The sequence below is a fragment of the Pseudopipra pipra genome, chromosome 2 (genome assembly GCF_036250125.1).
Source record: "Pseudopipra pipra isolate bDixPip1 chromosome 2, bDixPip1.hap1, whole genome shotgun sequence".
In the NCBI taxonomy this organism is placed as follows: Eukaryota; Metazoa; Chordata; class Aves; order Passeriformes; family Pipridae; genus Pseudopipra; species Pseudopipra pipra.
The window spans coordinates 38345648-38359776 of NC_087550.1; the positions used below are offsets into that span (position 1 = coordinate 38345648).

The 14129-nt window shown below is 42.3% G+C and overlaps 1 protein-coding gene across 2 annotated transcripts in view; it reads left to right on the forward strand.

The window, feature by feature from the left end:
• The window catches only part of HEPHL1 (hephaestin like 1), a 33234-nt gene that overhangs the window by 11412 nt on the left and 7693 nt on the right, over positions 1–14129 (forward strand). For both annotated transcript variants that reach the window (XM_064645084.1, XM_064645083.1), the window contains 10 exons: positions 198–377; positions 1357–1611; positions 2577–2745; positions 3431–3567; positions 3726–3857; positions 6553–6764; positions 7188–7338; positions 8553–8765; positions 11377–11590; positions 13211–13350. In XM_064645084.1, coding sequence (XP_064501154.1) covers positions 198–377; positions 1357–1611; positions 2577–2745; positions 3431–3567; positions 3726–3857; positions 6553–6764; positions 7188–7338; positions 8553–8765; positions 11377–11590; positions 13211–13350 — 1803 coding nt within the window. The remainder of the gene's footprint in view (positions 1–197; positions 378–1356; positions 1612–2576; positions 2746–3430; positions 3568–3725; positions 3858–6552; positions 6765–7187; positions 7339–8552; positions 8766–11376; positions 11591–13210; positions 13351–14129) is intronic.

The window sequence follows — 14129 nt, forward strand, 5'->3', positions numbered from 1 at the left end:
TGGAGGCACTCATCTGTTCAAAGTCTGTTGGAGGGGAGTCAAGATGTCCTAGAAGAGCAAAATTAGGAGACTCATCCTGCCCTGCAGAACATGGGCAGCACACTGTATTTCCTTGAGTGCTCCAAGGTTATCTTCACTTTTAAATTCAATCCCCTCCAAGGCTTTTTTTATCACTTTCCTTTTTGTTTGCAATTTAGGAACTGCAGATGACACCACAATAGAAGGGACTGGTGCTGCTAATGCTTTTGCCCTGATGTTTAGCATTGTAGATGAAAACTTCAGCTGGTACCTCGATGAGAATATAAACACCTTCTGCTTAGAACCAGACACAGTGGACAAAGAGGATGAAGGTTTCCAGACCAGCAACCGAATGCATGGTGAGAAGGACTCTTGAGCAAATGGTGACCTACAGCAGTCAGCAGGCTCTTCACTTCAGTAGAGCTTTCTGTCCCCTGTGATGTCTCTCCTTTATCTGTGGCAGCAAGAAATGAGTCAGGATGTTGAAGTACTGTGTTGATAAAAACCTCTCCCTAAATAAAGCATGACACACTGGTTTGCAGAAAGGAGATTTGGCTTTCATGCCCAGCTCTGCCATTTGTTTAGCATTTTATCTTAGGCAACAGATTTAAGCCATTTGTTTGTCCAACTGTGAAAAGAGAAAAGAAAGCTGCAGAGTACTTAGAGATGTGTGTATTGGAAGAGTTCTCAAAGGACTTGTGAGTGGTACAACCACTCTTGCACTTCAGAGATCCATTGGCCATTAGTGCTTTGTGCCATTTGGACATCTGGTGTAAGAAGTTAATTCCAGATAGTTCAGTATATTTTGGTTGTTCCAAGGAGTCTAGGAGCTAAAATATTTTGCAAAATATGAGTCTCGTTCTCTGAGTGTCCTGATACATTGTCAGATGTGGAAGCTGAGGAAGAGAAAGCTGACTAGACTGATTTGACTGATATCATAATTTTCAAATCTGAATTGCTTAAGCCTGGCATATAATGGCATATTTATGACTCAGCATAAGAGCAAATAGATTTCAGCCATGCTAAATAGCTGCAGAACAAGTTAACTTCATTATCTGACCTTTTTGATTGTGACTCAGCCTTTGTAACATCTTGGTATTACCCAGGAAGTTTTTCACAGACACAGACAGAGATTTTGGGGCATTTGATCATCTAGAGCTGTAAGCTGTAGAGTTCAAACTGTTACTCTTCATCGAGGAGCCTGTGAGGGCCTTATTCAGTGTGAACATTCAGGCAGTTTCTTTTCTGGGCTAGGAAAGAATCATCCTTAGAAATGGGATCAAAGGCGCTTGGCACTTTTCTTTCACCTCTCATAAAGTCTCATACTTTTGTTTTTAGCTATTAACGGTTATATTTATGGCAATCTCCCCGGCTTGGAGATGTGTGCTGACACTTCCATGTCCTGGCACTTGTTTGGCATGGGAAGCGAGATAGATATCCATGCTGCTTATTTCTACGGCCACACGTTCACTAATAGAGACCAGAGAGCAGATGTCGTCGGCCTGTTCCCAGCAACGTTCATCACAGCGGAGATGACTCCTGGGAGCCCTGGGAGGTGGCTGATAACGTGCCAGGTTAATGAGCACTTACGAGGTATGCTGCTATAGATCCCCCTCATCCTTTCAGAAGTTCCAGACTCTATTATGTTCGGAAAAGAAAACTGAGGGATGTTTCCAGGAAAAGCAGGGTTTGACACTTTTTTTGTGACTTTGAAGCACTTTGGAACTACTTCATCAGATAAACATCATGAATATGAGTTTAGTCACCAGTGGAAATTATACACGTTGCCCCAAATCTTTAGCTAGTATGAGTGACTTGGTTGTGTAACTCATATGAGGAAGGCTTGCTAGACTCAGCACTGTCACCACGCTTTCTACATAAACAGGAGATTTTTATGAGCAATGAGAGGAGCCTTTGTCACCACTTTTTGTTGTAGACAAGTACTTGCATATTAAAAATCCATGCCAGCTGAAGGAATTTGATGGTGATGTTGTGATACTTGTGTGGTGCGAGACCCCAAAAGCACATATCATAAAGTAGGTCTCACAGCAGTGGGCAATGTATAATTATCATAGCAGAGATGAGCTGGGAGAATTTTTACTTCTGTGAGCTTGTACATTGATTTCAGTGGGATTTGCATCAGGCAAAACAGACTTGATTCTGGCAAGCAACAAATACCTTCAGTGGAAATACCCAGCCTCTATTTCAATGAAAGTCAAGGGGAGATGATGCCATTTTGCAGACTTCTGGAGGCACTCTGGTGCCCCAAATCATTCTACCAGCCTTACACTGATTAAGAAATTGAGTAAATAAGCCAACTAATGAGTACCACTGTTGTCAGTGTGTTTCACCCATGGTATAAAGCACCACCTTGCAAAAGAAGGACGCTGGCATCTGGCCCAGTGTAGGCAGAGAAAGTCTTTTAAAACAAAAATTTACTCTGGTAGTTATTTTCAATCCATGTAGCTCCCAGAGAGTTTTGAATGTGCATTTGTATCCATGAGATTGCTGACACTGCAGCTGGTCAGGGACTGTCTCCAGACTCTTTCTCCTCCCAGGTGGCATGGAGGCACTATATGATGTTCAGATCTGCCAAAAAAACCTGTCTCACCCTTCACCAATCAGTCATATGAGAAGATACTATATTGCTGCTGAAGAAGTGCTCTGGAATTACGGACCTGATGGTTATGATAAATTCACTGGGCAGGGTTTGAATGCCACTGGCAGGTGAGTTTTCTTGTCCTCTCCTGTTGTGCTTTAATTTCAGGAGTCTGTGTGAGACTTCCCCAGTGATTCACCAGGGCTAGGACCCGCACTGTTATTAATTTTAATTGAAAGGGGCAGGGAAGAATGGATTTACACAGCCTTGCCAGGAAGTTAGATTTGTAACTGTGATGCTTGTAGTTGCTTTCTGGAAACACTTATCTTGCTCCATTAAGTACATGAAGAAAGTGACCCCAGTGAGGCACACCAAGTTCAACAGAGTTAATGACCCTTTGTCAAGACTACTCAGGCAGCTTTCACACCTACAGTCAGTGCATTTCAGAGGCACCATAACGGTAGAATTTTCCCCTCTGCTATTACTGATGAAGACAAACTGCATTACAGTGTCTCCCAGAAAAGCCAACAAGGATTAGAGACACACTGTGCACAGTTCTTGCCCTAAGGTAAGTCGATACAGACATCTCCCTAAGTAAATTGGGGTTAAACATTAAAGTCTAATGCACAATGAATGATCATTTGTTAACTAATTCTAACTGGTAATATCTCTCTTTGTCTGCTAGAAAAGTGTATGCAAACTAGTAACTTCTGGGGTCATGTCTCCTGTGTCTGGAGTAATAACTTTATCTGAAATGAAGGGTTCCGTCTGAACCTCCAATTATTTAATCAGTCTGATTTGCTAATTCCACAGTGAATCTGCAACTTATTTCACACAAGGGACTGACAGAATAGGAGGACAATATTGGAAAGTTCGCTATGTGGAATACACTGATGCAACATTCAGTAAGAAGACTTGGTCAGAGGACATGAAGCACCTGGGAATACTTGGTATAGTGAATATTTTCCCCTCCTGTCACTATATCAGGTTTGAATGCAGAACCATTTGGATCCAGAGGGAAATTTAATGCTTGCAGTTCCCTCTTTTTTTGGTGGAAATATGTTGGAGAGTAGTTCTTCTAATAGCTTCCCTCACTCTCTTTTTTAAGGTCCTGTTATAAAAGCTGAAGTAGGAGATACAGTGCTGGTTACTTTTGCCAACAAAGCCAGAAGAAGCTACAGCATTATGGCCCATGGTGTAAGCTTCAGCAAGCTGTCGGAAGGTGCTCCCTACCTAGATGGTAAGTTTAGACTGTACTACTGTATCATCACATCTAGAATACCTGAGTTTAAAAATCTGCTGCTGCTCTGCAGTTTTGTCCTTTTTGTGGGTACTAAGGCATGGAAGGGATGATTTTATTAAGTTTGTTTCTACCATACCTGTCACAATCCATGGGACTCCACAGTGTGTGAATGTGTTCTTCCCCTTGGATATGTGCCAGACAAGATGTCTAACACTAGCTGAGGTCCATGTTGAACAGAAGTCACAAGCACAATCCAATTTATATTAGTTCTAATCTAATATTACTCCATTGCAATCAGTGGATCTCCTCTGGACATACTCCAGAATTATGAATCTTAGGATCTGGCATGATGGCCCTGCTGAGTCTTTAGATATAGCTATCCACTATTCTCTAATCCAGGCCAGCATTGCTCTTGCTTTACTGTTGGGATAGGCAGTGTCAAAGCCAATTTTTATCTGATTGCCCTGAAATGTGAAACAGTGATAATCCTTATTAACTCCCATAAATAGATAAACACTGAAATGGAGCATTTGAGAAAGTCTTCCTCTAATTTTATGAAAGGACGGGAAATTTATTCCTTAAATTTAACTATTAAATGTTAAATGGCATGTTTAATCAACAGGCATTTTTTACAGTCAGTGACAGGAAACAAATCCTTCAGAGAGTGATGAGTCCCATTTACATTTAAAACACTTATTTTAGGAGACAGTAGTTCACCCTCTGGAGATATGATTCTGTCTCTATCAGCTACAGAAGTCTAGAGTTTGGATTAGGGATTGAGTTTGAGATGGCTCGATTAAGGTGAGCTGAATTCCATCCATAGCCTAGAGATAATGTTGTGATCTCTGAAAAAGTTTTTGCTGCATTTGCAGCACTGAAAAGAAAGGTAGTTTTCTTGTTGCTTAAATTGCTTTGTTTCCACCACAATACATCAAAAAGAAACTCGTGGAACATAATCCCTCCTTTGAAAACTACTAAGAGAACCAGGTCAACATGTAAAACTCATCATAAAATAAAATCAATGCAAAAGGCTTTATTAAATCGTCATGTCTAGTTGCTGACCTTGGAACTCAACAAATTTGCCAGCAGGCAAATCACAAAAAAACCCAACTGGCTTGAGTTCAGCCTTGAAGTTATCTGCACAGATCCTAATGCCACCCATGTCTGAGGTAGTTCCCCAACAGAAGAGCAGCTTCCCTCTGCTGTCACTCCTGTCGTGCTATAATTTAGCACTCTCTTGCCCTCCAACATTGCACACTTTGGCCTGGTGCAAAATCAAACAAAACCCTGCAATTCAGCAGCTGTGTGATCTGCACACCTCTGGGTGTTTGGAGAGGACCCTGACTCCAGATTCAACAATAATATTTCCATTCCTCCTTCTCTCCTTTAACCATTGTGCCTTTGATTTCCATTATATCTATCTACAAGTGTAGAAGTCTCACAGGAGCTGTAGGTTTACACAGATAAATGATTTTTCAAAGGCTGTGCATTGTCTGAGTGCAGCCTATTCATGGGAAAATACCGTATATAAACGTACCTGCAGATATCTACAGATGTTTGCAGACACAGGTTTTTTCAGTTCTGCCCTCAGGAAACACCCTTCCATGCTGTGTTTGACACTTGTCTAGTCTCAGAGGCTTTTTGACTCCAAATCAATGTTTTCCTTATTAAGCATTGTTGCAGAATGAGTACAGTAGTATAAGATACTGTTGAATCAGTACTCTGTGTTGCAATTTGCAGTAAATAGTATGTCTTCAAAATTAATACTGTTGTTTTCACTTGTGTCTAAGTTTTTAAGAGGATTCTCTTGCAATATTAGAGAGGAGTATTAGATCAATGCGGTGTGCTGCTGCCTGACTCATCTGACTATGATGAGAAAATCTAGCCAATGGATGCTTAAGTGTTAAACAAAATTTCTGATTTGATCTTCCTCATAGCAAAGACCAGAAAAGTTACTCTGCATTTTTTTTTCTACAAAGGTTGCAGGGGTGATCCCTTTTTCTGACTTTCAAGTCCCTTTTGTAAGTTCTCTCTGAGTGAATACGAACACTCTTTTACAGTGGCTAAATTACATGAGAGGTGCTACATCCACCCTTTGCATGGTAACAGACAATGGCCCAAATCCTTTAAAAGTAGCCTTCAAAAAAAGTAACATCTGCCACTCTGTGCAGATGCTGACAAAGGATCCTGTGCATTGCTTCAAAATCAAAAAGAAACAATTATCAGGATCAGATTTGTTTAGAATTTCTAAAGACCCACAGCTACAGCTCTGCTCGCTAATGTAATTGCTTTGTTGGTGCTTAATGAAGTGCCAGAGTCTGAGTTTGTGCCGCAGATAAATCTCATGATAGGGCAGGTAAGCTACAAACATTAGAGGAAGCCATTTAAGCACCAGGATGAGGTCTGCTGTATTGTCTGATTGAATCCAGATAATCCACAGTAGCGTCGGAAGGTGTCTGGGTGAAGCAGCTAAACTTGTTCTTCGGGGAATGGGCTTGGTTGTCCCCATGGTACAGGACTCAGGTGAAACGTCCCCATGGCATAACTGCAGAGACATCAGGATGGTGCTTGAGCTGTGGTTGAAAGTGGGAGCTTCTCCACAGAAATCAGCAGCTATGTCTTCCTGACTCCTTGTAGTCAGAAAGACAAAACCTTCCTGTAATCTTATTGCATCTCAATTTTCTCTCTGCAGGCTATCTGAAGCCAGGAGCCCATGTTAAACCAGGTGAAACCTTCACGTACAAATGGAGGGTGCCTGAAAATGGAGGTCCAACAGAGAGTGACCCACCATGCCTGACCTATCTGTACTACTCAGCCACTGATGCCGTCAAGGACACCAACGCCGGCCTCGTGGGGCCTCTGCTGGTGTGTCGGAAGAACACACTGAATCATGATGGGACACAGGTGCCGAATGTGAACATCTGCTTGTCCCTAACAGGAGGGTGGTTCCCATAGCACTGGGGGGGGTTCCCATATGGGCTATTTGCCCAGTTCCCCATTCAGTTTGCAGAGATTAAACAAAGGTCAGTCCTCAGGGTAAAAGCTGACCTCAGGGGAATGTTAAGAAGATGAAACTGTCATTCCTTAATATCCTGGCTTGTCCCTAGTTTTTCCATCTTTTTCATGCAATGAATGCCTTTTTTCACCCCAAGTAATGGACAATTTATTTATCCTTCTGGCTGATGGAAGAATGACAATCACTGTCTCTACACAGACTTAGTAAGAAGGCAGCTTCAGATTTTTAGGGAAAAAAAAAATTGTTAAAAAAAGAAATTCATTCTGATTGAACATACTTTTTAAAAGTCTTGGCTTGTTTTTTGGCTACAGAAAGGAATCGATAGAGAATTTTACCTCCTCTTTTCAATCTTTGATGAGAATGACAGCTGGTATCTGAACAAGAATATTGAAGCATTTACTGGAGACCCTTCAAAAGTAGATGAAAATGATGCTAATTTCAAGGAATCCAACAAAATGCACGGTATGAAATGCCTAATATCTGTTAATGATACCTTTTCTTCAATCATAATAGGAAGATGAGTTGGTAGGTTTTATCATCATTCATAGCCAACTGCAGTGCACTGGAGAGTGAGGGGGAAAGCTGTCAATCAGCTTATGGTCAGCTCCTGATGCCCTTGGAGTACATGTTGAAACCCTAGTCATAATACCAATGAATGCATCCACCTACCAACTATACCTGGAGAAAGAGAATAGAGTGTAGTTTTCAGATACAATACTTAGGTCTATAGAAAGACATAATGCCAGAAACAGGCATCAACTTCAGAAGAAGCCAATGTACACTAGTTTTAAATTTCTCTGATGGCCTTGGCACTGATTCAGACAATAAAGGTCCACCTGCTCTTCTCTGCCATCTCCCACTTGGGCAGTGACCACCTCTGGGAGAGGAGAGGCAAAGACTAGTGGAATGGCCAATAATATTTAAAACATCATCTCTGTATGTAAGTATCTGATTTCAGTATGGATCTCCTCCAAGGTAACCCCGACATGACAGACTTGAGCAGATCGCATAACCGGTCTTTGCTTTAGTTTTCTGAAGAGCACTGAGACTACATATGGTTACAAAACCCTAGGGCCTTCTGGACCCATCTATTTTATTCTTCCATTATTATGTGGATCTCATACTAAAGTTTTGTTCTGTTACAGCATCTTTCACACACTGATCTCAGCAAACATTTGAGGATTAGGGGATTTAGCCTCATACCACCATTGTAAAAGAAATGGATACATTTAAGAAGTAAAAGTGGAAGTCAAAGATCGAAACAACTTAAAAGGGCTCCATCAGAACTGAAATTATAACCAAGAGTCTTTGTGACTCTCTCCATAGCCTTGATGACACAGTTATACATTCTTCCAGCTGAAAGGAGGTACCTAATTTATACACTTAACTGGTGTCTGGAAGATATGCTGAAAAGCTTGGAAGAGGAGTGCTACATTACTGCAAAAGGCTATTACAAGATTTTACAGGCTAAAATCAAAAAGGTAGAAGGTCAGAGGTTATAGGAATAGCACTTATATATTAATTTGGTGTCCTCCAACACTACCTTTGCTTCACAAAATACCCCTTTAATGCTGTGACTTGCTGCGCCATGAATCTCTTGCCAGGAAGGTGTCAGGAGGCTCTGTGTTGAGTTTCTGTGGACTTGTTGCTAACTGGGATCTTTCCTTCTCTTCCAGCTGTCAACGGCTTCTTGTATGGTAATCTGCCAGGCCTGACCATGTGCAAGAATGACAAAGTGTCCTGGCACCTCATCGGGCTGGGCAGTCACTATGACATGCACGGGGTTCATTTTCAAGGGAACACCATTGACCTCAGAGGGACAACAAGGGATGGACTGGCCTTGTTTCCTCATTTATCGGGGACAGCACTGATGCAGCCAGATCATGTGGGTATGTTCATGAATTGATTTTGGTGGTGTGGCACTTGCAGATACCAGTCAGCCAAAATAACAGTTGGTGAGATGAGATGCTCTGCATAAGGAGCCTGAAAGCATGGAGACTGTGGAGACCTGGCATAGCTGAGAATTCAGTCTGGGTTACTTTTCTGGGAAGGTGCTATAAATCAAATATCCATTTGCATCAAAGAGTGGAGGCTTCAATGACCTTGGGATGGGAAGAGCAGCAGGCAGAGAGATAGCTCACAGAATTTCTATAATTCTTAAAACAGGCATTTTTAGAAGAGCAAATTCACTGTTATGTGGACAGTCAGCATCGTTTAAAGCATTTTAGGACTTCAGCAATAACTTTCCAATAATAGTCAGTCTTTAGGAGTTTCTTCAGAAGCAAACACATTAAAGACACTTTTAATTCTCATGGGTAATCCAGTATTTCATACTTCAAATTAAGAAGGGGTGAATTGTTTGTGGGAGACTTAGCAAATAAGTTTCATAACCAAAACCGCAACATTACTTTGTTTTACATTGGTGCAACTCTATTTAAATCAAGAGAGTCATCAGAGTTGTGCAAGGCTATGCCAAGGGCCGTCCTTGGCCGCAGCACCTGAGAGTTGGTATGCTGGTGTTGCATACATGCCAGGTGAGATCTCTGGTGCAGGTGTCTGTAAGACAAAAGATACTTTTCTTATGCATATCCCAAACATTTCCACCATCTGTCATGAAACTGCATTGCAGGACTCACACAAAACAACTATTCTAAGAGATTATTAATTTTTGCCAGCTAACCTTCTACTGGCAATAATGGAAATTGAATTGATTATCAGATCTCTACAATCACCAATGTATGTGATTTTATTTAACTGCATGTTATTTTATCTTTTTCATCACTTTTGCCCTAGAATCACAAGGAACGGATTGAGATCCAGACTGGACAGAGCTATGTTTCTAATTTTGGTTCCATCACTGACTCACATGCAGACCAGCTGTGAAAGTGCTTTCCTCCTTCACAAAGTGCTAGCAGGTGGAGCTGTGTAGGATAACACAGTGGTCAGCTTATGCTTGAGCAAATGGGAAAGAGAGAAGGAGAGTATAAATATTAAAATCTGCCTATGGATATGCCAAAAATGCTCTCACTATCACTGTAGCCTTTGACCATCAGAGCTACCAAAAAAACCTGAAAGGCCTATGGTGGCTTGGCCTTTTGTGGAGTTTAGCTCAATTGTTTTTACACCATATAGGTGCATATCCAGAAATGGTTATAAGCAAGCATTATTGTACAGTGTGTCTGTGTCTGTATTGCAAAGAGGCCTCCATTAGCCTGATTACACCGAACAACTGCAGGGTCTGAGTGGGAAGTATCTTGCAGCAAAGGCTGATACAGTGGCTCTGTACTCAAGAACAAGGAAACAGCATCTCTGAAACACACCCCTTGTTTCTCTATGCCTTTATTGAGTTTTGCAATGAATGCTTCCTCCTACGTCTTCTCATGTTCCTTGTGGATATGTCTGCAACATGGGCAGCATTGGTGAAGGCTCACTGGCAATCCTATTCCTGCTGCCAGATATCTAATCAATTGCTTTTTAGAGTCTCTTGGCTAAGCTAATCTAACTCAAATTGTTAGAGGTAGTTTAGGGTGATTTTTGAGCAAAGATGGAGCAGGCTAGTGGTTCACATGGAGCAAAATAAGGCCATGTTCTGCCAAGTCCTCCACGTGGGTCACCGGCTCGTGGAAGACTGGCTGGAAAACTCTCAGAAAAGGACCTGGGGGTGCTGATCAACAGTGGCTGAACATGAGCCAGCAGTGAGTCCAGGTGGCCAAGAAGGCCAATGGCACCCTGGCCTGTGTCAGCAATAGTGTGGCCAGCAGGAACAGGGCAGTGATCGTCCCCCTGTACTTGACACTGGTGAGGCTGCACCTTAAATCCCGTGTTTGGTTTTGGGCCCCTCACTACAAGAGAGACATTGAGGTGCTGGAGCATGTCCAGATAAGGGCAACGGAGCTGGGGAAGAATCTGGAGAACAAGTTTGATGAGGAGGGTCTGAGGGAGCTGGGGGTGTTTAGTCTGAACAAAAGAAGGCTCAGGGGGAACCTTATCACTCTCCACAACTACCTGAAAGCAGACTGTAGTGAGGTGGGGGCCAGTCTCTTCTCCCAAGGAACAAGCAATAGAACAAGAGGAAAACAGCCTCAAGTTGTGTCAGGGAAGGTTTAGATTAGATACTAGGAAAAAGTTTCTTCACAGAAGGGGTTGTCAAGCACTGAAACGGTGGAACACTGAAACACTGAAACTTGCTGCCCAGGCAAGTGGTGGAGTCACCATCTCTGGAGGTATTTAAAAGACTATAGATGTGGTGCTTAGGGACTTGGTATAGTGGTAGAATTGACAGTGCAGGGTTAATGGTTGGCTCAATGATCAGGGAGGTCTTTTCCAACCTAAAATATTCTATGATTCTGTGTAAACATCCCCTTGTTTAACTTTCCATACAGTATCACAGATTAGGTTTGTCTGGGGACAGATCAGAGATGTACACAGGGCCTAATTTGCCAAGCTTCTTTTTATTTTTTTTTAACTGATTAAATCTCGTGTGCTTTTTTTTTTTTCCAGGCACATTCAAAGTGGTTTGCAGGACTTTTGATCACTTCGTTGGTGGGATGAAACATCTCTACGAGGTCAGCAGCTGCCACAATACCACCCAAGCCCAGCAGCAGTACGGAGCCATGCGGCTTTACTACATTGCTGCGGAGGAGGTTGAGTGGGACTATGCCTCAAATAAGAGCTCAGCACCAAAGATTTACAACATCAGCAGCAATGAGGAAAGGTACTCAAAGCAAAAAACCCTTGTGGGCATGGGACACACTCATAGTGGAGGGGAAACTTTGAAACATCATTTCACAAAGCTAGCCTTGTACTTTTTAGGAGGAACTCTTTGCAGAACAAAATAACAGAAAACATATTTATAAAGTCGTAGCCTCTCAGACTAGACTAGTCCATAGGCACCAGTTTCAAATGTTTTCATCTCAGTGTGTCTTGTAATGCTGTTGAACTTAAGAAGGCTTCCAACTCCCTAAATCCATGTGCGTGTTTCAACCCTGGCTCAACCTTACAGTGATGCCCCCCAACACTCTCCTCTCCCTTACTTTTCCCAGTCTCCCCATTACAGTGGTCTAGTTTTGACACAGGAAAAACCCAGGTACCCCTCCCAGACATGAGCCCCTGTAGGCAGTGCAGATGCATGAGGGAGGTGTTGAGCCTGCTTCTCTGCAGGGTAGTAACCCCTGGCTCCCCTGAAAAGGTCAGAACATAGTAACCCCTGCAAGCAGATGACCTCTACACTGCACTGTGCTAAGGAATAAAAATCCTGTGCAGAAAATACCTGTTCTAGATCATATTGCTTAGGCTGGTCCTTGAGGACACTTCTGTGAAAGCGAAAAGGAACAAGAAACATATTTCAAAAATAAACCTTCTGGGAAACTTCTCCCTGTAAAGGGGAAGAGGGTTCTGTAAAAAATATACCTGAAGAATTGCAGGTGGTGAAGCGAGTTTAAAGAAAATATTAACTCCAGAAGTGTCAAAGGCTGCTGTTGCAACACAGTCCATTACTACAGTAAGCAGTATCCCTGGGGCATTTTTTCATTTCATTTAGCATGTTGTGAGCCAACCTTGCAACTCCCCTGCCAGGGGCACCTTGGAGATGAGCTGCTAGGAGACATAGCTGCTCTCAGAAGAGGGTGAATGCTCTGCTGCACAGTGGATGGCAAGTGTCCTCTGCCAGCGAGTCAGCCCTCTAGGATACCATGGGAGCAACAACAAACTGTGGGCGAATGTGTAAACCTGGAGGGCACAAAAAAAGCATCCTCTACTAGGTGCAGAAGGGAAAATACATTTCTCACTTTATTGTCATGCTGGGAAAGCATCCAGCCCTGCACAGAATACAGCAGCAAAGGCCAGAGTAAAGCAGCTCCCTCTTATCTCAGATGGTGGCATTTGCTTTCAAAGATCAAGCTTTGGTTATCATCTTCCTGTGGCTGATTAATAGCCAAGGTAGTGAAAGCAGCCATCGTGATAAAAGGATTCAGGTTTTCAGGGGCAGGCAGTATCTTTTATTGGAAAGAAGAATGCAGCTGGAGACAGTGGCTGAACCCAATCTTATCTTGAACCTCACCTCTGCTCTCACAGCTCTGGTGAAGGAACTCCCAAAAGTTTGTGGTGAGTGCAATTTATCCTCAGCTTTACCTGTTTGAAGAAGGTGTGCATTTAGTGAGGATTATCACTCTTATTATTTGCTGTTTAAAATCTCTTGCAGTACTCAAGGGCTTCACATCAATCATTACATTGCATCAAGGTGTATATGCTTTTCAAATCTTTTGTGAATAACACAATAGTTAATAGCTTTTAGATGTGTAAAGTTTAGTGGGTTTATTGCCTTTTTATTTTGCAGCTATGGGCACATTTTTCTGAGCCAAGCAGAAGATCTGATTGGTTCAAAATACAAGAAGGTGGTTTACAGGGAGTACACAAATGGCAACTTCACACATCGCAAAGTGAGGACAGAAGAGGAGGAACACTTGGAAATCCTGGGCAAGTAGCTCTCACGTCTCTCAGACCAAGCCTGGTCAGTGAGAGGATTGTTTTCCAAAAACTAAGAGTTTTTCCATCTTTTTTAAGATGGAAAACAAGCAGCACAGATTATCAATGATTTTACAGACAATTTATATAATTGCTGAGTTTAAAGATGCTTTCCAAACTAAAGAATTCAGTCTTGAGCATGAATAAGGAGTTTCCTAAGGAGTACATACAGGGAGGAAGCTAAAATGGCAATTCCAGGATTCACCTTAGCTTCAGAGCTTGTAACATAGGGGGGACTCTCGTAGGCAGATTAAGACAATATAAAGGGGCTGGATTTGTGTCTGCATTGGGCAAGACATATTTTACATGTCATAAAATGGCCATCAGCTAGTTTTTTATGGGGTGAGAAGTGGGCAACAACTGGTCATAAAGTAGTCATAGAATCATAGAATATCCTGAGTTGGAAGATCATTGAAGTCCAAGTCCTGGCCCTGCACAAGACAGCCCCAAGAGTCACACCATGTGCCTGAGAGCATTGTCCAAATACTTCTTGCACTCTGTCAGGCTTGGTGCTGTGACAACATCTCTGGGGAGTCTGTTCCAGTGCCCAACCACCCTCTGGGTGAAGAACCTTTTCCTTATATTTAAACCTAAACCTCCCCTGACACAGCTCCATACTGTTTCCTGGGGACAACACTCCCTAGGCATGTATTTGATGTTTCCTTTTTCCTTGAAGTAAAAAAAAAAAGTTAAAAAAAAGGCAGTTACCAGCTTAAGAAATAAAATATTAA